This window comes from Marmota marmota, unplaced genomic scaffold, assembly GCF_001458135.2.
Source record: "Marmota marmota marmota unplaced genomic scaffold, marMar, whole genome shotgun sequence".
NCBI lineage: Eukaryota > Metazoa > Chordata > Mammalia > Rodentia > Sciuridae > Marmota > Marmota marmota.
In genome coordinates, this window is record NW_025999842.1 from 9,237,942 (window position 1) to 9,264,964 (window position 27,023).

General features: G+C 34.0%; 2 protein-coding genes across 11 annotated transcripts in view; one reads left to right on the forward strand and one right to left on the reverse strand.

The window, feature by feature from the left end:
* Slc35a1 (solute carrier family 35 member A1) overlaps positions 1 to 9,310 on the forward strand; it is a 30,943-nt gene extending 21,633 nt beyond the window's left edge. The window contains exons 5-8 of the mRNA XM_015499203.2: positions 3,245 to 3,311; positions 5,267 to 5,443; positions 5,884 to 6,018; positions 8,416 to 9,310. Coding sequence (XP_015354689.1) covers positions 3,245 to 3,311; positions 5,267 to 5,443; positions 5,884 to 6,018; positions 8,416 to 8,543 — 507 coding nt within the window. The 3' untranslated portion in view covers positions 8,544 to 9,310. The remainder of the gene's footprint in view (positions 1 to 3,244; positions 3,312 to 5,266; positions 5,444 to 5,883; positions 6,019 to 8,415) is intronic.
* Rars2 (arginyl-tRNA synthetase 2, mitochondrial) overlaps positions 1 to 27,023 on the reverse strand; it is a 93,314-nt gene that overhangs the window by 21,485 nt on the left and 44,806 nt on the right. For 8 of the 10 annotated variants that reach the window (XM_048806908.1, XM_048806766.1, XM_048806707.1 and 5 more), the window contains 12 exons: positions 25,745 to 25,903; positions 24,489 to 24,595; positions 20,615 to 20,710; positions 18,060 to 18,120; positions 16,283 to 16,359; positions 15,695 to 15,819; positions 15,059 to 15,126; positions 14,867 to 14,976; positions 14,299 to 14,394; positions 13,365 to 13,439; positions 11,585 to 11,648; positions 10,856 to 10,927 (listed from right to left, as the gene is read on the reverse strand). In XM_048806908.1, the coding sequence (XP_048662865.1) occupies positions 10,856 to 10,927; positions 11,585 to 11,648; positions 13,365 to 13,439; positions 14,299 to 14,394; positions 14,867 to 14,976; positions 15,059 to 15,126; positions 15,695 to 15,819; positions 16,283 to 16,359; positions 18,060 to 18,120; positions 20,615 to 20,710; positions 24,489 to 24,595; positions 25,745 to 25,903 (1,110 nt within the window). Of the gene's footprint in view, positions 1 to 7,464; positions 7,525 to 10,808; positions 10,928 to 11,584; positions 11,649 to 13,364; positions 13,440 to 14,298; positions 14,395 to 14,866; positions 14,977 to 15,058; positions 15,127 to 15,694; positions 15,820 to 16,282; positions 16,360 to 18,059; positions 18,121 to 20,614; positions 20,711 to 24,488; positions 24,596 to 25,744; positions 25,904 to 27,023 lie in introns of those variants that run through there. The other 2 variants (XM_048806857.1, XM_015499260.2) reach the window with 2 other exon arrangements.

The following is a 27,023-nucleotide window of genomic DNA, read 5'->3' on the forward strand; positions in this document are numbered from 1 at the left end:
GATAGTAATACTTATTGTCTTTTATTCTTAGAGAAAAGTATTAAAGTGCATTTTATAGTCAGAAGGTACCTTAGAGAATATCCCCTTTCTTTTATGTATGACAAAATATAATATTTTCAAAGAGGTGAAGTAACTTGTCTGAAGATAGTTAATAGCTAACTTGTGATTACAACTGTGCCAACTTCCATATGGTGAATATATTAAGAACTTGTAGACTTTTTTAGACTATATATATTAAGGAAGATTTTGCCCATCTAGTTTCCATTCTTTCTCAACTCAGTCTCTCATCTTTTGACACATATTCTGTCAATGATAGGGATGACAGGGGACGAGTATTCTGTTTGCTGACAATAATAGGCAAAAAAAAAAAAAAAAAAAAGAAAGCGCCCTTTAAAACGTTTTTAAGAGTGAATGTTAAGATACATACCTGATTTTTAAGAAAACACTCTATGCCTCTATCATTAATAACTGATAACTCTTCCCCAAGAAGAAGTAGGAAGAGAAACTCAAGTGAATGACTTTCTAAAAGTAAGGGGTTTCTCTCTACAACTGAATACTTTCTTCAACTTTTAACAAATGGACTGTGGTTCTCTTAGACATAAGAGAAGGCAGCCAGGAATGTGAAGAGAACTTATAAAAATAGCAAGTTTGTTCCTCTTTAAATTGGTAGAAAACTGTCCATTTTCAGAAAATGTGTTTTAGATTAGTATTTATTACCTTTGGATGATGTGGAAGCATGCTCATGTTCTTGGTGACATTTCAAAACATTTATCAGATATGCACTACACATTTAATTCAGTTATAAAACTTTAGAGGAATAATTTGAGAGCAAACCTTTAAATGTTAAATATTAACTTTGATACCTCACACCAATAGAAAAGGTGTTAAGTTCACCTCACATAGGTAATGTATATAAAAAAGGTGTTAGCTAAAGCAAGTTATAGGGCAGGTTACCCTACTTTGGGCCCCTCTAGAAAATTCTGTAATATTTTAAGCAAGAGAGAACAAAATATAAACCACAAAGGCAAACCCCCAGTGACCCACCTCCTCCAGCCACACCCTAACTGACTACAGCTACCACCCAGCTAAAACATAACCTAATCATTTCACCTCTGAAAATTCTTACATTGTCTCACACATGAGCTTTTGGGGATACCTCATATCTAACAGTAATAGGAAACCACACTGTTTTCCAATGATGACCATTAGACATAAGTTCAAGTCATCTAAGTCTGCTTTAACATTTGGCTAGTACTCTATACAACAATATCAGCTATAATCACTTAGTACTAGCATTATTCTATTTCTAAATTTCTTGGTAAAGAGACTTCTGAACTTACTTAGCAAGGTATTCTTATAATAGCAAATCAGAAGTCTTGGACATCACTTCTCTTTAATGTTTTAAGGTTTTTTTTTTTTTATAAGGCTCTTCTTATTCTGATTTTTTAGTTTCTTGATACTGTTTTGAAATTCCTTATTATATATTCCTCTTGGTGATCTGCACCTCAGTTCTTTTGTTCCTATAATCAGAATTCAGTGAAGTTGCCCTCAAGCAGTCATGTTGCTTTTTTTGTTGTGTTTTCGGTGATACTGGAGATTGACCCCAGGGGCCCTCTATAACTGAGCTACACTCCCTATCCCTTTTTATTTTTTGAGACAGAGTCTCAAGTTGCCAAGGCTGGCCTCAAGTCTATGATCCTCCTGCCTCAGTCTCCCAAGTCACTGAGATTACAGGCGTGTGCCACCAACCCCAGCGGTCATGTTGATTTCTTTATGTGTTCTTTTTAACTCTTCATCAGTACCTCATTCTTCAGAAACTCATAATATGTCTCGAACCAACATCCCACTAGTCATGGAATTAACTGATAGTTTATTAAATTCAGTTTATTCAAGAACAGTGTGCATGTCCTTTAACTTGCTGTGTCTGGCTATCACTCATGCTAGGATAAAAAGGTTGCTTTCTTCCAAAGTTTCTCTCATGTCTACCTCATCATCTATCAGTTCTTATCAGAATTTAAATCCAGAGAAGCTGTTTTTATCACTGTTTTTCCTAACTGTAAGGACTAAATTGGCAGGAAAGCAAGTCAAGAAGTTATTAGACACTGATTTTTACTAGTTTGAACTTCCCAGCAGATTTAGTGATAATCTCACAGTAAGATTTTTTTCCTAGTATTTATGCCAGTCTTGTGATCTTACTAGGAAAGCATCTATGTTAATCAGTTTATAGTATAGCAGTGGCTCTTAAATTTTAGCATTTATCAGAAGCAACTGGAAGGTTATTTAAAACAGATTGCTGGGCCCATTCCCATAGCTTATGGTTCAGTAGGTCTGGGGTAGGGCCTGACAACTTTCATTTCTAATAAATTCCCAGGTGATGCTGCTGCTGCTGGTCCAGGGACCATACTTTGAGAACCACTGGTCTACAGTGTCTTCTGTTTCTCCTTTTATCATCATACAAACATTTTAGACCAAGCTTTCTCTCTCAGGTACTTACTCTCCTTACATTAGGCTTATTTATTTTGAACAAGGTGTATTCTTGTTACATTATAGTCAAGTGTCAGCCCTCTAATTTCAGCAACATTGAAACAGTATCTCTCAGGAGAGACAGATGAAAACTCCTGGAGATTAATTTAGGGAAGAAAGAGAAAATAAAGTTGAAACAGTAGATTGGGGCCCCATTTACATATATCTATTAGCACATGTCTCACAGTGTATATTTGTCAGTTTTCCTATACATGAAATTATTTAACAGCCAGAGCTGTGTATCATCATCATATTTATTAATTCAATATACAGCACTGATTATGGTACAGAAGTTATACTATATTTGATAAAGAGGGGAGTCTCAAAACCAGCACTTCATCCTCAAGCTGTTAGGGAATAAATAAGTTCTAGGATTGATGCTATAAAGTGTATGAATTAGGGTGGTGACAAATGAAAATTAAGATTCAGGCTAACTATGCAAAATTCTGTGCTAGTTATTGGTATTAGGAAACAGAAGATATTCATGTCATATTATGCATATCTTATGTCTGATTTTAAGGATACATTTTAACTTAAGTGTTCTGGTTAATTTCTGGAACGGTCTTTATGTTTTGTTCCGTCCTGTCTTATTCTATAGAATACCTGATATGAATATACTTTTGGTAGGACTGTACCACTGATTTTTTAATTCATTTGTGTGGACTGTTGGATAAATTCTATTTGTTAGCGACTGAAAGTAACTTTTAAATTAATATTTCAGGTGGAACAGAATCCATTATTAGGGTTTGGTGCTATAGCAATTGCTGTATTGTGCTCAGGGTTTGCAGGTAAGTTATGGAAATATCATTTTACCTGTTGTTACATTTTTTTGAAGTCAAAACTTGTAAAAATGGACCTAATTTATCTTGCTTTGTCATAACAATTTTATTCTCATTAAAGCTTTATCATCTTATAGTTTGGTGTCAGCTGTTATTTCTAGTAAATGTGTGACCTTGTTTGACTCAGTTCAGACCTCAGTTCTTATTCAGACTTGCAGTTAGCTTTCTAAGAACATACTTTTTTTCATCTTTGACTGTCTCACTCTAGACAACAATCCAGAAGTAAATGAAAACAGACTCCTGAAAAATGGAAAAAATTGGCCTTCAGAGAGCTCAAAATACATTTTCCAATTTTCCTGTAACTGCTAGCTCCAGTAGGATGTTAATGTTGACCAGCTTGGTGTCTGTTTTGCCTATAGCCTCAAGTTGTCCTCTGCTTCAACAGACTAGGAGCTACAGAACAGAAAGAGGAGGTGGATGGAGTATAACTCAGAAACATACAAAATCATAGCATCTAAAAAGGGAGAGAAGAGAACATAAAATCACTACCATGAAGAAAACAGAAAGTCTGGGGACATATGTGTAGGGACAACTCCAATGAATAAAGAAAAGATAATGAATGCTGAAGTGCAATGTGAGAAATGAAATGTGTTTTAGAAATATTTTCAATAGGAATAAAACTTGAACCTCTTTAAGAATATATTAGTTATAGCTAAATTTTTTTATTATTTGTACCTATTTCAAGTGTTAGGACTTTTTATTTTTGACTAGGAAGACAGGTAGAATATGGAAATATACTACTTGAAATAGGTGTTTTAGAAGCAGAGAAAATCTAAATTTAGGACTACACTTAATTAACCAGTATCATGCTAAACATTTTTTCTTAGGAGCCAACAAATCAGAAACAGAAATAGTCACCCTTCCCCAAATAATATATTTTTGATTTTTAGCAAACTTTTTGAGCAATTAAATATTTTGTGTCCACCGTTGTATTTAGATACAGCATCTCAATACACATTTGAGAATATTCTTCTATGCTGGGAAGAATTATTATTTGAATAACTAACTTAATAATTAGAATATTATAATCAGAAAAACTAAGCACTGAATAATTAAGTGGTTTTTGCAGAAATAAAATCAAAAGTAGAAATAAATATATCTATTTTACAGTTTTCCCCCCATTCTTTGGCTCTAACATAGGTTTATAAAAAAAAAATCATTTTTCATTAAACGTTTTGGTTGATGAGTACTTGAGAACCAGTTCCTAAGTCTAACATGGTATTTATATCTAAAAATTTTAAATTCCTTGTCAAACATGCATTCATTTAAATAAAAAACTTAATACTGGTGTGTGACTTCTAGTCTGGGGAATCATACTAACTTTGAGTATCTCAAAACAAAAAAATGATGGACCCACAACTTGGGGAAAAATGCACATATACACAAAGTTTATTATCTAGTTTATGGTCCTTCTGACATTTTATGAACTTATATAGGAAGATGTCTTTACTCAGCAAGTCCTATTCAAATTTTATTTTGGATATGTCACTGGAAAAACTCTTTTTTAACTGGTGATTTTATGGTTATTTTGCAACAAGGGTGTGATTAAGATAATTTAATAGTATAGTTTTTTTGGCTGACCAATGCAAGTCTTTTAGTGGCATTAATAAGCTTTTGTGATCTATCTTACTGCTACAATAAAGGCAGAAACTGTTCTTAACAATAATTTAATAGTCTTCTGTCAAATATAGCTTTTAAAGTTACTCTTAGTTATTAAACCTCATGTTCGGTGTAAAAGTGCACATTCGTAATATTCAGTATATCATGTGTCATAACCTACATAATAAATGTTTGTTCCTCAAATCATATACTTTATAATCTCTAGGGTATGTTCTAAATGAGATGTTTTAAATTAATTCATAATAATATCTTTAATATATTCTTGTCTAATTTTCTTATTTCAGGAGTGTATTTTGAAAAAGTCTTAAAGAGTTCCGACACTTCCCTTTGGGTGAGAAACATTCAAATGTATCTGTCAGGAATTGTTGTGACATTAGTTGGCGCCTACTTGTCAGATGGAGCTGAAATTAAAGAAAAAGGATTTTTCTATGGTTACACATATTATGTCTGGTTTGTTATCTGTAAGTATCCAGGAATTAAAGGTTATGAGTAGATCCTTTTTACTTTTTTTTTTTAAGGTTAGATATCTACTTTAAACCTTTATAGCATTTTGACATTATTCTTTTGATACTGTGAATATCAGTTCAAAAATGTAATTTTGGTTTTATTGACTTTCTTTTGTGACACTCTACCCCAAAACAATTTTCTTTCATAATCAAAAGTGTCAAATGTGATAGCAATAAATGTTTACAATTTAGTAATAGATTATTAGGCATCCAAGAAACATTTATGAAGGAACTACTATTCACTTTTAGTACAAACTCTCAGTTGACTGCTTCTAAGGAAAATAGTATTTTTTCTAGGTAAATTAGTATAGCATCTCTGGGAATGAAATTAGCTCATCATTATGGAATGTTTTATTTATTTGAGTGTTAAGATTTTTCTCTTTCTCTATCTCAAGTTCTTGCAAGTGTTGGAGGCCTCTATACTTCTGTTGTGGTCAAGTACACAGACAACATTATGAAAGGCTTTTCTGCAGCAGCAGCCATTGTCCTTTCTACCATTGCTTCAGTGATGCTGTTTGGATTACAGATAAGTATGTCTTAGTTTATATTAGTTGTTAACATGGAAGAACCTTTCACCTACCTGATTCACTCATCTCATTAAAAATGGCAACTGGCTGTGCTGTTTGTAGAAATTCCTAGTTTTCTTACTACAAATCACAATTGTGTGGAATGTAAGGAGGCAATAGTTAGGCTTTTTAAATGGTCCTAGAGCTGAAGCTGAAGGATGCCGGGTTCTATGTGAAAGTGAGGGGACTGCTTAGGTATTAAAAAGAGCTTTTTTTTTTTTGCAGTCATGGCTTCTCTGTTCCAGAGATGTTAGATACATGATGACCTGAGTGATCAAGGTGAACAGTAGGCCCTCCCTATCTGTGGGTTCTGCATCCCTGAATTCAATCAGCCATTAGAAAAAATTGGGGGGGAAAAATGCATCTATACAGACTTTTTCTTGTCATTATCCTCTGAACTATCTAGTAGAGCAGGTATTTATATAACCACTTACATTGTATTAGGTATGGTAAGTAACCTATAAATTAAGTATACAGAAGGATGTCTGTAGGTTGCATGCAAATATGCCACTTAATATATGGGACTAGAACATGTACAAATTTTCATATTCCTCTTATAATAGGAATAGGTAGATAAACAGTAATTTTGCAGAAAACCATTTTATAGTATGATTCAATGCCCCATAGATTCTCGGGGACAACTAATATGAATGGTACTCAAGAAAATGATACTTGGATTAAATTAGTTAGGATTATTTTGAAGAAAACAGAAAACATTTTCATCTCCTTCTTTAGCTTATATTTTCCTGTTCTGGACTTGGTTAGGTGTGAATTGGTTTTGAAAATAATCCAAGTCTAGATTTTTATTTTCTATTTTATAAAGATTTACTTTTTTCATTTAAACATTTTTGTTCTCATGTAATTAATATAAGTTAAATATTATAGCTAGCTTTCTGACACCACTGCTATGTTAGTCCTTCTAATATAAGTTTCCTGCCATTCAGTTGGCTTCTGAATTACTTAAGCAGTAAATATTTTAGGGTGCTTTATGCTATATAATCATTTTCACTATTGACCAGTTCTATATTATAAAACACACAAGGAAAATCTATCAAATGTCTGTTAAGTATAGGCCTGGCCTGTATTTACATTTAATTTTAGAATTTATTCCTTTTACAAATGCAGGTAGATAAACAGTAATGCTGCAGAAAACCATTTAATAGTATGATTCAAATCTAGCCTGTACCATTTATTAGTTGTATAACTTTGGAGACGTTACATAACCTATGTTTGTTTCGTCATCTGTAAAATGGGAATAACGTCACTATCTCCTGGGGTTGTTTTGCAGGGAATCTGCCTGACTCATAGTAAGTAACCTGTATAAAGCTAACCACCTAAAACTTCAGTGTTGGGTATCTCCAGACATTCCATAGATGTTTTTCTTACCTGATTTGGGTGATTTTTTGTTTGTTAGATGAACTTTTAATTGTAGTTCTGATTTGTTCTTAGGTCCTTGCTCCTGAAGAAAATCTGGTAACAGTGTAAAATGCTTTCAGTTAACTATTTAGATGTAAGATAAAAACTGCCCCTCTTTTTTGAAGGCAAAGCTGGTCTTTTCTCTTTAGGGGTGAATTAAAATCATAGCTTGATGTCATTTCTCTACATGCCATTTTTTAAAAAGCTATTAAGAGTCTGCCATTGTACTGCATATAGAATATGGTTCTATTTTTAATGGAATTTCATCATAAGCATTTATTTATATAATGCTTACATGCCAACTTTTGACAAGTGGTAATTCTGTTTTTTGTATTCTGATTTTCAGAATAAAGATTTAAAAAGTATTGCAGGACATGTAATTTTATACAATAAATCACCACTTTATCTCTTCCCATTCAGAAATTTTCAGTTATTTGAATAATTGGTCACCTAACTCTGAATTTTGTTCAAGTGTATTTTACTCTAAACTTTTCCACATTTCTGATATCATGGAAAAGCCACATCACACTGTATTTTTTAAGAATATTTTTAAATTGTCAATGGACCTTTATTTTATTTATTTATATGCAGTGCTGAGAATCAAACCCAGTGCCCCACACGTTAGGCAAGCGCTCTACAACTGAGCCACAACTTCAGCCCCACACACTCCTTTTTTTTTTTTTTGCATTCAATGTATTTGTATTTTATATTCAAATTATAGGAAGCTATTCTTTCTCAGTGATCAGTGAATGTCGCCCCTTTTTCCTTTGTGCTAGAATGGACAAACTTTCTAAATATTACCATCATAAAAACAGAACCTTTAGATTTATTTCTTATGACAGTATAAATACTTAATTTAAAATTTTCAGAAATTTATTGTTATAGAGCTTTAAAAGCACAAAGACAAATTAAACTTTTCTTTTTCTTTGTTTGCCTCCTTCTCAGCACTTACCTTTGCTCTAGGTACTCTTCTTGTATGTGTTTCCATATATCTCTATGGATTACCTAGACAAGATACTACATCCATCCAACAAGGTGAAACAGCTTCAAAAGAGAGAATCATTGGAGTGTGATTTGAGCCTCAGGAGAGATTTCTACTATCACTAAACCATTTGCATTAAACTAGAGCCTTAAGTCAATCTTGGAAGGTAGATTAAACTGAGAACCAATTAACGATATGACATAAGAATCAAGAAGAAAGCTATATGAATGAACTGTTAATACAGAGATTTAACGTGAGCCTGTTTGGGTTCAAGCTGTACTGTTTAGAATGAAGGAATTTTATTACTGTATATATAAATAATGTATATAAAAAGTATGGAGATGATATGGTATTAAAATCATGTGAAGCTACAATGTTCAAGTAACAAGGTGTGGGACAATGTTCAAGGGTTAAAGTGCCAAAGCCATTTCTGTACTAACTGTTCTCTTGTTCAGGTACCAGGGGAGAAGGATGGCCCTTCCTTGTTCTCCAATTCACATACAATATTGTGTCCCAGCAGCAGTAAAGACCTAGCTCTTTAAAGAGTCAGAAACGAGACAAGCTAGTTCAGAAACAAACTTGAATGTGTAATGGAATCTATTTCATAACTCAGACGATGATTCTGGGTGGTGACTGAGTACTTAGTGCTGTATTTGTGCCATTCATTGTCTGGTTCATATTTCTTTCCTCTTAGAAGGTATACTTTTTTTCAAAAACATTTCTAATGTCACTTTTATACTTTTTTTTATAAAGTATGGTTAAATGTTGGGCTCTCAATAATTTGTTAAATTTCAGTGTTTTTAAAAAAATTTCTATAATGTTAATTGGGAAATTCAGCAATAAACTTATTTATATGAATTCTGTTTAATCACTTTTTTTGTAATGTAGATATGACCATTAAGAATGCAAAAACATAGAAAACCAAACCAATTTCTTTCAGCATGTAGAATCATATCAAGGTTCTTTGTTCGCAAATAATATCTATAAACGTGGTTTAAGTGAAACAAAACCAAATAAATCTAAATAATAGCAATCAGAGTTATAGGGCTCTTGGTTGTAGAAATTAATGAGTGTTTTTTTCAGGGACCTGCTTTTGTGAAGACTTTGCTCTAACCATTACTGTCCATGTGTCATATCACTTAAGATTCAAATTGATCTGGGAAGGAGAAAATGTCTCAGAAGTGTAGAGGGATGATACTGCATGCACATATAAAACATGTTCCTATTGTACATTTTATTTTAATTTTTTAATTGATTTGTAAAAAATAAATGACAGTGGAATGCATTGCAATTCTTATTACACATAGCACAATTTTTCATATCTCTGGTTGTACCTATTATACATTTTTATTCTATGGATGTTTGTGCTAAGGGAATTTTAAGCAGAAAATAGTATGGAATCTAACTCACTTAAAATTGAGACTGTATGGATGAGTCTTCTAGATGAAGGTAAACCATACTTGCCAATATAAAACAATGGTTATTCCAACTGGAGAAACTTTGACTCATTGTTTTTCTTCATAAAAAGAGATGAAAATTTTTGTATTCAGAAAACTTCTACTAGCAACACTTAGAATGACTTACAAAAGATGTGAATGAAAATGCTGGCAGAGGATGGCGCTGATCAAACAAATCACATCCTACTCATCTAAATCAAGCTCATGTTATTGCATCAAGTCATACAAAATCTACATAACAAATATGTAGATACAGAAAGTTTTTTTTTTTTAAATTCCTCTTCAAATACAGTTTAACTATTGGACTGCATTTTGTGAATGTCTGTACAATTAATTTTCTTGCTATTCAAATATATTCAGCCTGAAGTTAACATAGGAAGCTGCCAGTATGTATCAACTAAAAGGTAAGTGTGAGGTAGGTTCTCCCTGGGAGTAGTTGTCAGCTATACTGCCAAAAAGATGCTTAGTTTTTTTTAATCTTATTTTTCAGAACTAGCCATGACTACCAACGGCTTGGGAGGCTGAGGCAAGAGGATTACTAGTTCAAAGCCAGCCTCAGCAAGAGTGAGGTGCTCTTGCTGTCTCTAAATAAAATATAAAATACGGCTGGGGATGTGGCTTAGTGGTCGAGGGCCCCTGAGTTCAATCCTTGATTCTCCCCTGCCTGCCCAAAATTAATTTCTGGAAGAATGACACTATAAGAAACGTCAAGTCATAGTTTAAATTCTTTATCCCCATTAGACCACGATATTTTGAGTTTAAAATGACACAGCTTAGTTTTACAAATGTCTAAGTACCTATTGACCATGAGGGAACTCACATTACTTTTTTAAGGATAAGGATTAAATAAGTTGGTAAGTCATACGTATTTCATCTAAAAACAAATAACTGAAATTCACTTAGCATTTTAAAACACCATTTTAATTACAAATTACATTCTACATACAGGAATTATTCCAAGAAGTTTCATTCCATTGGCCAAGACAGAACGGACAGCTTTGAAAAGATGAAGTCTGGCCTACAAAATAAACCAAAGAATGATTAGATGTTCAATAACATGCTACCTGTAAGTAAATAAATAAGAATGGTTTTAGAAGAGAAATAATTTTGGGGGGAGTAGAGGTACTGGTGATTGAACTCAGAGGCATTCAACCACTGAACCACATCCCTAGCCCTAACTTTTTTGAATTTTATATAGAAACAGGGTCCCACTGAGTAGCTTAGTGCCTTGCTTTTGCTAAGGCTGGCTTTCAATTCTTGATCCTCCTGCCTCAGCCTCCAGAGCTGCTGGGATTACAGACATGTGCCACTGCACCAGCAAGTTTTAGAAGCAATTCTAACTTCTAATTTAAAGTAGGAATAACATTTCAAGTACCCTAGAGTTTACTATAGGTAAAGGAAGAAATTCTTGAATCCCTTACAGCAAGACTAGTACAGAAGGCATTTGTGGAGTGGGAATGGTTGAACTTTTCAACTCTATACTGGATGTAGGAAAATGTGTTTCTTAGTTTATGAGCATTGGTTGTTAGACTCCAATTCTTAATTATTACCTGAATCAGAAAATACATTTCTATAGTGTAACAATAAAATGTTATTTGATAAAATTCTACTAATGTTTTGGAATCTTGGTCTGAGGCTGCTAAGGATTCCAGGAAAGACATTCATTATAACCTACCCCAGCCACATCAGGAGGACTATCTTTTATTTGGAGTGTTTTGTGTGCCACAGCTGCAAGATGACTAAAACAGAAAGAGAGAAATCATCATTGGAACAAGAAGAAATTTCCTGTTATCAAGTTCATGTTATATCTAATTCTTTTCCCTCAAATTGGAATAAGTCAAAATTTGGAAGCACTAAAGAAGGTATCCAAAGTTGTAAAGCTGAGACTGAAGTTCACTGCTTTTCTAAAACAAACTAAAACACACTCAACTCAAGCTTTAAATTTTGGTCTTGGTTCTATTACCAAGTTCTTGATATTATAATTTCATTGCTAGTTTCTCCTTCATTTATTTATTTTGTGTGTGTGTGGGGGGGGTGGGGCTGGGGATTAAACCCAGAGCCTTGTGCATGTGAGGCAAGTACTTTACCAACTGAGCTACGTCCCCAGCCCTCATTGCTAGTTTTACAAATATAGGTTATTCCTTGCTAACAACTTTTTACTTACTTGGATAATCTTTAAAATTAAAAAGTATAATATGCCACGGCCTTTTCCCTGTGTAGAGTGAGGAGGTGGGCTAGAGACTAGTTATCAATCCATTCCACACACACAGGCTACTCTTCTTTGAAACACCTTTTCTATTCAGGTATGGCACCAAGTAGAACAGTGTCCCAGAGAAATGATGCTTAGGATATTCATTTAATGACTGATATTTCCTAAGATTTTCTGGCTTTATTTCCTCTGTATATCAAGGAAAAAAAAATTTAGTCAAGAAAATAGTCCTAAGGCTGGGTTTGGAGCTCAGCAATAGAGCACTTGCCTAGCATATGTGAGGCACTGGGTTTGATCCTCAGAATCACATTAAAATAAATAAAGTATTGTGTCTGTTGTCTATCTATAACTGAAAAAAATAGTTCAACTAAGTCTCTAATTTAGTAGATATTGAGTAAAAGCAAAATTTCCTTTCTTAAATAGCTTATGGGAGGGACTGTGGCAGTGGCTCAGTGGTAATGTGCTTGCCTAGCATGTGTGAGGCACTGGGTTTGATCCTTAGCACCACATACAAATAAATAAAATAAATGTATCATGTCCATCTACAACTAAAAAAAAATTTTTAAAATTGCTTATAGGAAGTTAATACTGTTGCTGTGTAAAAGTAGACTCAACTTCTATTCAAAGGTTTTAAAATAACCATAAAATTTCTATCAGAGTTTCACTGATTTGCCTCCTAGTTCAATCTCTACCCTCTCTCTAGCTGACTTGATGTTTCTGTGCCTCTGCTTAAAATGCTTTTATGGACCCACTGCCCTGAAAATCTAAATAGCAAAAAGTACATGGCAAAAAGGCCTATACAGACATCATCTGTCATCCCTTCCAGGAATATCCTTGTAGTTCTTGCTCAACTCTGCTTTTTCCTTCTTCCTAGATACATGCTTCTCCTGATTAATATCTACTGCTTTCCCCTGAGAAGCCCCTTCTGATCCTCCAGGTCTGGGCTAAAATTGTCTTTTATGTTCACTGTATCACAACAAATATGCACTGTGCTGTAACTACCCAGATCATCATGGGTAGTTGTCCCTATTCATTTGACTATAGTGACTATACTTTATGTCACTGATGAATAAATGAAACTGAATTGCTAATTGGCAAAAATTCCTGTAACTTGCAGCAAAACCATCAATTTTGGGGGGCAAGGGATCTGTCTATTTATAGGAAATCTTTAGATGAAAGAAATGTTCTTTGTTGGATCAGGTCTCAAATGTCATTAATGCTTGAAAATAGGAAAATTATCAAATACCTTAGAGTTAGAAGGTAACTAACAATGTGCCTGGGTTGAAGGTCCTGAGATGATTTAAAAAGCACTTCGTCGAACCTAAAAGAAAGATGATAGGGAGAGCTGACAGAGACAGACTATGCACACATTACTCTAAGTTGTTAAGAGACCTTGGATGAAAAGACTTACTTGATATCATTAAGAATAGAGGGCATATGGAAAAAGACCTGTGTACATCTGAAGGTAAATGCATATTTTTCTTACAAATTCTGGATGCAGGGACTTTCTAAATCATCTTGCTATCTCTTAGGCCTAGTCCAGAGCAGACTTAAATCATGGCTGTTAAAATGAATGTACAAAGCCTCCAGCCAATTTGAGGAACATAATCTACAAAATCTACCTTCAAGGCTAAGAAAATCAGGTTGGTTTATTTTCCTTCACAAATTAGCTGCCCATGAGTAAATTTTACTGTTTGGCAATCAAAGAAAACTGCCTTGGTTTCAGCTACCCACATTCTTCTTGGGACTGATCTATGTTAACAAGTCTAACAGGTATGGCCTCCTGTCCAGTGTGGGGGCATCAGACAGATAGATTTATTTGAGACTGTGAGCTGAAGCCAGCAAGCAAGTGAAGGATGTATGACCTTTTAGAAGCTGCACAAAGGGAGGATTTTTCCTTATCAGGGTGAGAAGGTGTTCTTTTCTAAAACCATAAGTTTATGCTTTTATCAGGCTTTACCTGCCCAAACAATGGGCTAGTGGATGCCAGGCATTTCTGCTAATTCAGAGGTGATAGCCTTTTTAAGACTCAAAGACTGATCTTGAGTAATGCACTTCATCTTCCCTCAAAAGGCAGAAAAAACACTTTTGGGGCATACTTTTTAGTGGTCAGCAAAAACCAACCAACAGTTAATTCAATTAGCAGAAGCAGACTTGGTAATACCAAAAAACCATCATACCTGAGAAGATGCTGGAGAATTGAAACAGACTGTGGCTCTTGTAAGCAAGCAGTGTTGAGGTCATTCAGATAACCAGATCCAAAAGTCTCTTCCAAACTATTATAAGTTAAAAACATCATAGACTTCATCCAAGGACACACACATAACTGTAGGTGATGAACATTACCTCAAATGTACAGTCTTGATCTCCTTAACATAGCCCTAAACTTCAGTGCTAACATATTTGACCTGAATCCTCCATTTTCTCAACTGAGAAATTAAAATTGAATCTCAATTTGAATCCTCAAATTCTCGATTTGTTTCTGTATCTGTAAAATGTAGGCAATAATACATTCTTTGGCAGCATGATTTTGAACTAATTAAGGTTAATATACATAAAGGCATTTCTTGTAGGTGCTTAATAAATATTTAAAAACAACAATAACAGGAGGTCTGTTGTGCTTTAACTGGCTTTGAATAGGAGATGCTAGAAAAACCCAACAAACAGGGCCTGCTATTGGTCTTGGAACTACAACACCCAGGTCCCAACCTAGGGGAGGGCAGTGGTTTCCCTGTGGTCTCTTTTCACCTGTGGAGGCGGGCGTGCGTGTACTGAAGGAAGACTCCTGTATCCCCACGACTCTGGAAAACACGATCCCAGCTGAACTGATAATCCGATAAGAGTAAACCTCTGAAGTCCTACAATGACAGTAAATCTTTAGCCCTAGGATTTGTTCTAATACCAGACAAAAAGGTCTCATAAGAAGAGATCTAAACAGACCTGAATAATGAGCGCTGCAAGCCCAACCCTCTCTGCAGTCTCTTGTGGGTTCTCGAGTTCTTTAGTTGCTGAAATAGACAAAGGCAGCTCTCTTTAACCTGCCTGACACTGCCAACATCACAGATAGAGGTGGAGAAAAAATCTGCCAAAAATGCATGCTGACAATTAAAACCAAACAAGTTCAGAGTGGGCACTTTACCTTCCTAGTTTAGGCTAATTTTTACTTTTCCTGCCTCATTAAAGGGAAGAAATAAGAATTTATTTTTCCTACAGATATGCCTTGTAAGATATTAGATATAGCTGACACTTATTTTTCTAAGGGAGATTAAATAAATCCATATGAGCTTGTGACCTGTATCTAATTTGTAACATAGGAACCTCACACAATAACCCAGACAACAGAATGACGATGCCTGAACTGTCCATGAAAAGAAGAGTAAGATTCTATTGAGATTATTAAAATAAACAATTCATGAGCAGCAGGTCTGTTACCTTGGGCATCTAAAAATCAGTGAAAGCTACTTTTGACATGGCCAGGGAAAGTTCAACAGACAATTATATCACATTGCCTGAAAGTCTAGTAAAACATAAAAGTAGCATGTAAGGTATGACTTCAACAACAAAATGTGAATTTACTTTTAATGGAAGCCATATTCTGTAGCATCCTTAGTCGAATCTCATTTAAGACATCTTCCAGAAAAGTGACATCTCCCCTTCTTGTCTTCATTCCTTGGACTACTCCAAAGGGCACGTGCTGGCACCTGAAATGCACAGGCATTTAGTCAACAGAAAGCTAAAAATGAACTGGTAATCCTGAGTATACCAAAATATTCTTCCAGAGAGGAACACAAACTACCCCTCATGGTGAAGTTTTTAAAATTAATAAAATAAAACAAGATGTGACTTGTTGAAGCCCCAAACATACTAAGCAGAGAGCTTTATTTTATAAGATAACCAGATAACCACTAGCAGGTGATTAAACTACTAGTTGCTTTTAAGGAAGGGGATTCAGAATTCTGAAAATCTAGACAGTGATGGCAAATATCCAACAAAAACATACTATCAGAACATAAATTAATATAAAAATCAACTCCGCTTCTCCATCCCAAAACTTAAAACAAAGATCTGAAGTCTGAATAAAAATCTCTCTAGGTACATTTTCAGGCTTAGCTGACCTAATACTTAGTGACCCTGGGCAGCAATTAAGAACCATGCAGACATTACCTTTCTGCCCAATCATATCCCATGATCTTCAGCATTTGGAATACTTGCTGAAAATGCTTTTTTTGCCCTTTATCTGTCTTGGGAAAAAAATATTTAAAATAAAAATACAGTAATAATTATACAAAACTAGGTTGGACCTGAATCAAATTAACAGTTTTGACAGACTAAAGTCACTGTCAATCAGTATGTTTAATATAAATATGAAAAGGGGATGCCTATAAAAAAGTATCTAAACTGAGTGCTCTAAGAGAGGGAAATAAGGGCCATAGTACTCCATCAAGTCAAGAGGAAATATGAACTTTAATTTTCTGTGATTTCTATTTAAATCTCTCTCTCTCAGCTATTATGATGTCTATTTTCAAGAAGACCAAAGACAAACTTTAAAAAGATGTTCGAGTCAGGCATGGTGGTGCATACTGTAATCCCAGCTACTTTAGGGGCTCAGACAGGAAGATCTCAAGTTTGACATCTGGGCAACATAGCAAGACCCTGTCTCAAAATAAAATTTTAAAAAGTCTGGGGGTGTAGCTCAGTGGTAGAGAGCTTGCCACGGCATGTGGAGGGCCTTGGGTTTAGTCCCCAGTAATGAAAAATAAATAAATAAAAAGATGTTTGATGGTAACTTTTTTAATAAAAAGAGATTGCACATGAAATGGAAGGAAAGGGGAGAACAAACTAGATAACTCACTCATTAAAACAAAACAAAACAAAACATTACTGACAAAACAGCTTGGATAAATCTCAAGAACATTCATTATAGTGGGCGAATAAAGCTGATCTCAAAAGGTTACATACTGTATGATTCCATTTATATTACAGGGTTAGGGTTGGAGGAAAACTAACTTTTTGGTGGCTGATCACCAGAAAGTAGGCTTTGTGAAAGAAAAATTTCATGTTGTAAATGTGGTGATGGTTACATAAATCTATTCACATGATAAAATTTAATGAAACCCAACTCACAGATGAGAGGTGTAAAAATTGGTGAAATCTGAACAAGGTCTTTACAAATGTCAATGTCCTGATATCGAAAAGTACTATGATAAGATATTACCTTTGGGGATAGCTGGGTGAAAGGTACTGTTTTAAAACTTTTTGTGAGTTAAACTACTAGAAAACAAAAAATTCTTTAAAAACAATTGCATTACAGTGCAATTTATTAATTTCACATAACAATTTTCCTGATTTATGCAATGTTTTTACTATAAAGCAATGTGAATTTTTTCATTTTTAAGTTAAAAAAAAAATCTTTCTAGGGACTGAGGATATAGTTCAATTGGAGAGTGTTTGCCTTGCATGTACAAGACCCTGGATTCAATCCCCAGCACCACACACACACACACACACACACACACACACAAAAGTCGTTCTAAAATAGAGGTTGCATGGGGCTGGGGATGTGGCTCAAGTGGTAGAGCGCTCGCCTGGCGTGCGTGCGGCCCGGGTTCGATCCTCAGCACCACATACAAACAAAGATGTTGTGTCCGCCTAAAACTAAAATAAATAAATAAATAAATATTTAAAAAAAAAAAATAAAATAGAGGTTGCCAGGCTGGGGTTGTAGCTCAGTGATAGAGCTTTGCCTAGCATGTATGAAGCACTGGGTTTGATTCTCAGCACCACATATAAAAAAGGTTGCTACCTGAACTATATTTAATGTTGAATTTTGAGTTTGACAAAATTATTTTTCTGTATTTTTCAACATGGTATATAATTTCTATCTCTGCTGTTTTCATGATGTAGGGGTCATAACCTTTTGATCTTTATTGTGATTACTTACCACATAAATCATTGTATCAAAATTATACTTGTCCATTCGATCTATAGCAGCTGCTATATCTCTGAAAAAATGGCCATAAATTAAGAGTTATGTAGATTTAATAATAACTAATTTTACCTATTTAATAACAACAAAACTTTTCTATTTAAGAACTACTATATTATCCAATAGCCCAAAATATAGGATACATGCTTGTATAGTCCTAATACATACATACTTTTGATACAAAACAGGTTTGGGAAAAGTAGTAATAAGAAAAGCTCTGGAGAAACAAATAAATAAGCAAAGCTCTAAAACAAGTAATAATAAAAACTATAATAGCTACAGGCAAAGTATCTTCTAGGTAAATGTTTACAAAAAAAAAAAAAAAAACCTAAGTGTCACGTTTATGACAATTAAATAATTTAAATATAGATGATATAGTAGCGAAAGAGGTATCATCTAAGCACTCTTCTTCTAGTACTATTAAGGATCTTCAAAATCTTGGACTACTCAGAAGCCATATCTTATAGTGTATATTAAAAGTCCATAAGTCCTTTGATAAAAATTACACCTACCTCTTTTATCTCTAATTATACGAAGTATTTACTTTGAACCTAGTGTAAAATAATAAAAAGTAAACCATAAACTATAAAAGTATAAGTCCAAGATTATTAAAATGATACTAAAGCTGAATATTAAAACTGTTTTGGTTAATACATAATACTGGAAGGATTGAAAAAAATTATTAAATCTTTTGAAATGTTGGAAGATTATCATCAGTACCCACCTCATGCACAGAATATGCATTCTCACTAAAGGCAAAAACTGGTTTCTAAGGGGCAAGAAAATCTTGTTCTTTATGCAGCTTAAATATGCTACAGTACACACAAATATACAGCAGAGCTGTGGCATTAAAAATTCATGAGGGTTGCAGTTAGGCAAACTATAGCTAACAAGATTCTTGAGAGGGATTATGATAATAAAAGGTTATCACAAAAATGAAGATTATCACAAAAATGATGTCACAACTACATAGTCCCATTATACTTTTGGTTTTAGCCAAGGACAAAAGAAACCTCTTGAAACAAAGAACAAAAGAAAATATAAGAAACAGTTCTAGGTTGAGTTTATAGAAACTGAATTTGAAAGCTGGAAGAAATGCCAGGTGATTTTAGTCCAGGTCTGCCACTTCATAAAGCAGGGAACCATAGCCTGGATAGGGAAGTGATAGTTGTGGTGCCAGAACAAAAAATCCATGTGTCAGACCTATGCTCTGTGCTTTTTGCAGTATTCTCCTGCACTTTTCTTTTCTGCTCCAACAACTCCTTTAATTCACATCCTCACATATAGATGTATTCTATAAGGAACCCAGTATAGCAAAGGGAGAATTATTTCCCCAAAGTAAAAAGAGAAAGTACAGGTGTTAAAGTAAATATATAGAAATATCTAGACATAATGAAAGGCTGAAAAAGATACCAGATCAGGGTAGCAGTGGGGACTCTGTCATACATCCTCTGTTCCAAGGAGACTTTTTCTTTTTCCCCAAAGTAATAGTATTGAAATTCTAGACCTAATGATAGTCCACAAAAACAGATCAAGATAGTTGTAGTCTTTCAGATATGAATTTTCATTCTGAATGGACATTTCTTTTAACCACTGGTCAAGGGATAATTTGCTGGCACAAAAAAATTTCTACCATATATATATTTTATGTCTAGAAAAAGTATGTGTCTCTTAAGACATAGGTTCTTCTCACTTCCCAACTCCAATTGCATGATGATAAAGGGAAATGTCCACAAGTAATAGAAACAGATGAATGTTCTAGGGACAATTAAAAGACTGGTTGTTTAAAGTTGTTTACAATAAATGATTATAGTTACTGCCAATAATAATATGACTTTATGCTACAAAAGTAGTTTGTGTAGAGGCTGGGGATGTAGCTTGACTAGTATGCATGAAGTTCTACGTTCATCCCCAGGACCATAAAACAACAACAAAAATGGTTTGTGACTTAGAATATAAAATTCTTGCCTGGGAGACACTGGAGCCTTTTGCCAGCAGTGCTTGGGTATGGTCATGCTTGCTTGTATGACTATTTATTGTTCTGACTCTTTTTACTACTAGATTTATCCCCAAAATAATGTTGGATTTAAACCCAGTTCTTACTGATCATCAGAGAATGTTCCCTTCCCTGAAATGAATCATGGAGATGGGTGAAAAAAATACACACACACACACATAAAAGCAACAGGCCTACATCTCTCTTGGTCTATTTTACCATAATCATAATGAGTTCTGGTATTAATGTCCATATAAGATGGTCTTTAATGTATGAGGACAGAACTAAGCTAACTTGGTCACCTTTTAGTACAATTGCCCACCATGTACAATTGTAAAAATACACAGTAGTTGATTATGAAGAAATTCAGTTTTATAGTTCGTAGAACAATGTATTCTAGTGTGGAAATCCTATAGATTTTTGAGGATGAAATGATTATTTTGGCATTAATCCTAGGAAAAGAACACCAAGTCATATATACGTTCCAATGTTTCCCCCTGCAGACGCAACAAACCTGGTTGCATAGAGAGAAGTCCCATCACTTCGCATTACAGTACAAATTGAAGAGGAGTCACCATTCCCAGAGAGATCTACTATAGCTGTTCCTTTTCTAGAAATGCAAAAAAGGCAACTCTGAAACAAATTATAACTTCAAAAAGTACATCTATAACATCACCTCTGGCAAATCAAATAGCAATAAGCCTTTTCAATTCAACCTATAACAAACAATGAACAAAAAACCACGAAGTAAGAACTCTGATTGAGAATCTATTAAAAGTGGGCATGGTGGCACATCTCTGTAATCCTAGAGGCTAGGGATGCTGAGGCAGGAGGATCACAAGTTCATAGCCAGCCTCAGCAACTTAGTGAGACCCTGTCTTTAAATAAAATGTAAAAAGAGCTGGGATGTGGCTCAGTGGTTAAGCACCCCTGGGTTCAATTCCTCGTATTAAAAAAAAAAAAGTGGGTATGACATAATTAATGTTTGGTCATGATACACACACACACACACACACATATATTTTTTAAATTGTTTTCTTTCAGTTGTCAATGGACCTTTATTTTATTTATTTATTTATATGTGGTGCCAAGAATTGAACCCAGTGCCTCACACATGCTAGGCAAGTGCTCTACCACTGAGCTATAACCCCAGTCCATCCTATATTTTTAAAATCTGTAACACTGACTAAGTTACTCAGGTAAAAATTTTAATATGGCTAGTTTAAAAATGAGATTACAACTGAGTTTTAACTATGAAATATCATAAACTCTTTTTCTAATTGGATGTTATACATTAATATTAGGCTAACTTTTAACATGCTAGAAAGTATTCCTCAGCATTAAAAACCATAGAATTTTATTGTATTTTTGCTTGACCAAAAATTGAAATTGATTTTTTCTTTTGGCTGTACTGGGATTTGAATCCAGGATCTCACATGAGCTAGGCAAACACCTTGTTACATCCTCTGCCCTGGCCTCCGACTTTTTTTTTTTTTTTTTTTTCCAGAAAGGATATCACTAAGTGACCCTGGCTGGCCTCTAGCTTGGAATACTCCTTCCTCAGCCTCCTGAGCAGGTTAATTATAGGTGTGTGCCACCATACCCAGCTGAAAAACTGGAATTTATATATGACAATTTAAAACTTTTCCTTAAGAGCATTACTGATGATGCTATTAACTACATTTTTCATGTCTTCTTTATAAAGATGACAGGAGAAATTTTGCTTTGGGACTATGAAAAGTGACAATTGTAAGCAACTGGTATGCTTCTGTACTACAATTGCTTAGGCTCCTGTGATTTGCACTATTTCTCTGCTCAGCTGACAGGAAGCTAAAAGCTAAACTAGAGAGCAATTAGGCAAGCAAATGAAATATAAGCCATCTGAATTGGAAAAGAAGTTAAACAGTCTTTCTTCATAGGAAACAAGATCTTCTATATAGAAAATCCTAAACTGTTCACCAAGAAACTGTTAGAATAAACAAATTTAGTAAAGCTGCCTAATACAAAACTAACAAAACCCAAAAGAATTTCTGTACACTAATAATGAACTAGCTGAAAGTGAAATAAAGAAAAAATAATTCCATTTGCAGTAGCATCAACAAATTTAAAATACTTTGGAATAAATTTAAATAAGGTGAAAGATTTGTACAGTGAAAATTATAAAATGATGCAAGAAATTAAGACAAATACCTGAAAAGATAATCTATGTTCACTGATTGGAACAATATTTTTTAAATGTTCATACTACAGATCTACAGATTCAGTACATTCCTTATCAAAATCCTAACATTTTTCATAGAAATAAAAATCCTAAAATTCCTATGGAAAAACAAAAGATCCCAAATAGCCACAAAACTCTTAAGCAAAGGAGAAAAAAGCTAGAGAAATTACACCAGTGATCTTAAAATCTACTAAAAATTATAGTAACCCAAACAGGATTATACTGTTTCAAAAGAGACATAGACCAAAGGAACAAAAGAGAAAGCCTAGATAAAAACCACACATTTATAGTCAATTGACCTTCAACAGAGGTGCCAGGATTACACAATGGGGAAAGGTCCATCTCATCAATAAATATTATTGGGAAAACTGGAAATTTACAAGCAGAATAATGGAGCTGGACCCTTACCTCACCCCATGTACAAAATGATTTAAACACAAACAAAAGACCTGAAATTATAAAATTATTAGATTTCTTGCTTGTGATCCTAAAAGCCCAGGCAAAAAAAGTAAAAATAGACAAATGAAACATCAAACTAAAAAGCTTCAATCAACAGAGCTAAGGAAAACAATCAACAGAGTAAAGAGATAATCTACAGAATGGGAGAAAGTATTTGCAAATCATGTATCTGATGAGGGGTTAATATCAGGAATATATAAGGAAAACTCAAATGTCAACAGAAAGAAAACAAATAATATTAAAAATGTACAAAGGACTTGTAGAGACAGTTCTCAAAAGAAGACACGAAAGGCTAACAGGTATATGAAAAGGTGCTTGACATCACTAACCATAAGGGAAATGCAAATGAAAACCACAGTGAGTGCTCATCGACCTCTTAGAGCAGTTTTTATCAAAACAAAAAACAAGTGTTGGTAAGGATGTGGAGAAAAGGAATCCTTATATAATGCTGGTAGGATTATAAATTAGTACGTTACTATGGAAAACTAATATAGAGGTTCTTTAAAAAAATTTTACAGGTAGAATTACACTATAATCCATTATGATCCACTATGATCTTACTTTTGGGTACACATCCAAAGGAAATGAAATCAGTATGTTGAAGGGATATCTGCACTGTCACATTCACTGTGCAGCTTTATCCATGATAGCCAAGATATGTAATCAACCCAAGTTGTTTGCTAACAGGAGATGGATATAAGAAATATGGCATACCATGGAAAACTATCCAGCCTTAAAAGGAAAATCTTGTCATTTTGACAACATGGATAAGTCTGAAGAAAATCATGCTCAGAGAAATAAGCCAAACACAGAAAAACAAACTTATATGATCTCACCTATATGTGAAATCTAAAAGAATCTAACTCAGAAGCAGAGTATATACCAGGGATAGGGAATGAGATGTTAAAGGGTACAAAGTTGCAGTCAGACAGGAAGAAGGATCTGGAGATCTATCTATACATGGTGACTATAATTAATAATAATGTATAATAAACTGAAAATTGCTAAGAGAATAGATTTTAAATGTCATCACAGCTGTGAGAGATGATTTTCAGAGAGTTCATTCTCATCACAGTCAAGTATGTTAACTAGCTTAAATTTAGACACTCAACAATGTATACATACATTAAGACATACACATACCATAAGTACATGCAATTTCTCTTTTGTCAATTAAAAATGATTTTTAAAAAATAAAATGATTCTACATATATATTAAATATATACAAGAAAACAATACCAGTAGGTATGCACTAACAACACCTCTGACTTTATTTCCTACCCTACTTCCTGATTTGCTCACTTTTACTCCTTAAATCCAAGCTTCCTTAAACCTTTTTTGAAAAGGATGGAGTTTTTTTTAAAAAAGATAAGGTTGAGTCTTAAGAAGTAGTTCTACTTCCTTTTAAGGTTACATCTTATCAGTTTGTGTGACTCAAGGCAGTTCACTTACATTTTCTGTGTTTCAGTTCTGTCTCATATAAAGAACAGATAATACCTTTTCTCCCACCCTTACCAGGCTTTTGCTATTACAGCAAAAGCATGTGGCAAAGTACTTTAAACAGAAGCAAAAAAAAAAAAAAAAAAAAAAGCACTATGAGAAAAAGCCAGAACGGCTGCACCATGCATTTTGTTATCCTTATTGAAAGAATACAGCAACACCAATTTCAAAAAATGCGTAACTAAAAAAATCATAACCTGATCATACATCGTTTTCTGTAGGAGTCCTTTACTTTCCAGCAACTTTAAGACTTCTTGAGATTTTTCACGATAAAATGATTCTCCTGAATATTCATCAAAGTATATTCCTAAACGCTAAAAGGGTTCAGAAAGAAAACAATTAATGTTAGTTAAATCTCCAATTATCTTACAGTAAAACAAAATTAAGGAGGTTTTACAATCTGTAATGTAGATGGGGAAAATAAAAATTAGCTCAAGTTACTCCTATTAAAAAAAACATTTTTTTTTTTTTTGGTCCCAGGGCACTTAACCACTGAGCCACATCCCCATTTCCCTGGCCCTTTTTATATTTTACTTTGAGACAGGGTCTCAATAAGTTGCTTAAGGCCTCCCTAAGTTACTGAGGCTAGCCTTAAACTTGCAATTCTCCTGCCTTAGCCCCCCAAGCTGCTGGTATTATAGGCCTGCGCTACTACACAGGTCAAGTCCTTACAATGATACTGTGCTATTCAATATATATATGACTACTTAAATTAGAATTAAATAAAATAGAATTTACTTCCTTAGTTGTACTACTCATCCTTCAAGGGTTGAAATGTGACATGTGGTTAGCAGTTACCATAATGGACATCATAGATACAGAATATTTCTATCATAGCAGAAAGCCATACTATATAGCCCTGGAGAATGGCCCACATCACATCCCACCCTTCATCCTCTTTGATTTCCTTTCCTACTGTTCTTTATCTTGCTTATTTACTTCAGATAAGTAGACTTCTTACAAAATCTTTCCTCACACTAGTCACAGAACATATATGATTGATCTTACCATCTAACACCATCTAACAGACTATATATATTTCTTGTTTACTTCACTCTACCTTTAACTTGTTTTGCTCTATGCTACAATAAAAGGTCCATGACAGCAAAAATTTTGTCTTTTATTCATTGTTGAATACCTTCCCTAGCAAATGTTTATTAAATGAATGAATTTATAACCATCATATACAGGCCTAAGGAGGTAAACGAAGAAAAAATTAAGTGAAGGCATGATAAGAGAGGATGGGAAAACCAGACTGAAAAGAAGTATTAGAAAGTCATCTGACATCACCTCAGGATTATTTTGTAGCTTGAACTCCCAGCCCAAAGAACAACATTAGAGTCCTCATTTCCAACTCAACCAGAAATCTATTCTTAAATATGAGCTTAAGCAGCAGCTTCACTAAGCAATAGTGCCAGTGAGTTGCACCATATCACAGAAGGGTTCAGGGGGCGAACAGGTACCTGGTAAATCCGAATGTACTCTTCAATGCTCAAGTCCCGAAATCTTTGCCACAGTGAAAGTGCTTGGATGTCACCCAGTTCTAATCGTTGGAAGAATTCATGGGCCAATTTTGCTATATTTTTATTGTCTGCTGCTTCTTTATTAACTTGTACATAAACCTAAAAGTATAACAGTATGTTAAGTGAAGTTCATTATCAGATATTATTATCTCCAGTGAAAAGAAGAAAGCAAAGCACAATTCAGAGATTTCTCAGTTCTTACTGTCCTCATAACAGAGGGTAACATTTTTTCTTCTTTTAGCCATAGGCCCTTAATAAAGCCTATAAACCTCTTCTCAAAATGTTTCTAAATGTTGGCCAGATATGGAGGTACACACATATAATCCCAGCAACTCAGGAGACTGAGACAGGAGGATTGCAAGTTCAAAGCTAGCCTCAGCAACTTAGTAAGGCTCTTTCTCAAAATAAAAATAAAAAGGGCTGTCAATGTGGCTTAGTGGTTAAGTATCCCTAGATTCAATCCTGGATAGACAAAACAAAAATGAACAAACAAAAAAAGTTTCTAAATGCAAAAAATTCATGGAGTTACAAAGGAAAAATTACATTAAAATGCACTTAACAAAATAATTTTTAAAAATTTGTGATACAGTAATGGAAGAAAATGCCCATTTCTGATAGATAGTGAAAAAGCCAAAGTGAAGCTTTTTCTTCCCACCTATTCACAGGCCCCTGGGTGAAGAAAGTCTGGTTTACAATGAAGCTCACTATCATGTATAATTATGCACCACTACCACCACAACCCTGGTTTAGACTAAGTCATTTCCTGTCTCCTACCTGCAAAATGCTGATTTATTTATTTATTTGGTACTTGGAATTGAACCCTGGGGTGCTTTACCACTAAGTTATTTATTTTATTTTGATCTAGGGTGCTAAATTGCCTCAACACAATTCTCAGTATTGCAAAAAAAGGAGACAAATTGTTTTCTTAGAGAACTGCAAGTTGAGTCAACTTCTGAATGTTAAGAGAAATATTAAAGAAATTTATTAACTAAAACATCAATAAAGTCAAAACTTGCTAGGTAAAAAAAAATTCACATGAACTAATTAATTCATTAGTCATCAAATTTCTTCTCCTTAATACATTTTTAGTAGTGTATGAATAGTATTTGAACTCTATTTATCCTGTTTTAACATTTGGAATCTCTTTATTTTTATTTGGTGTGTGTGTGTGTATATATATATATATATATATATATATATATATATATATATATATATA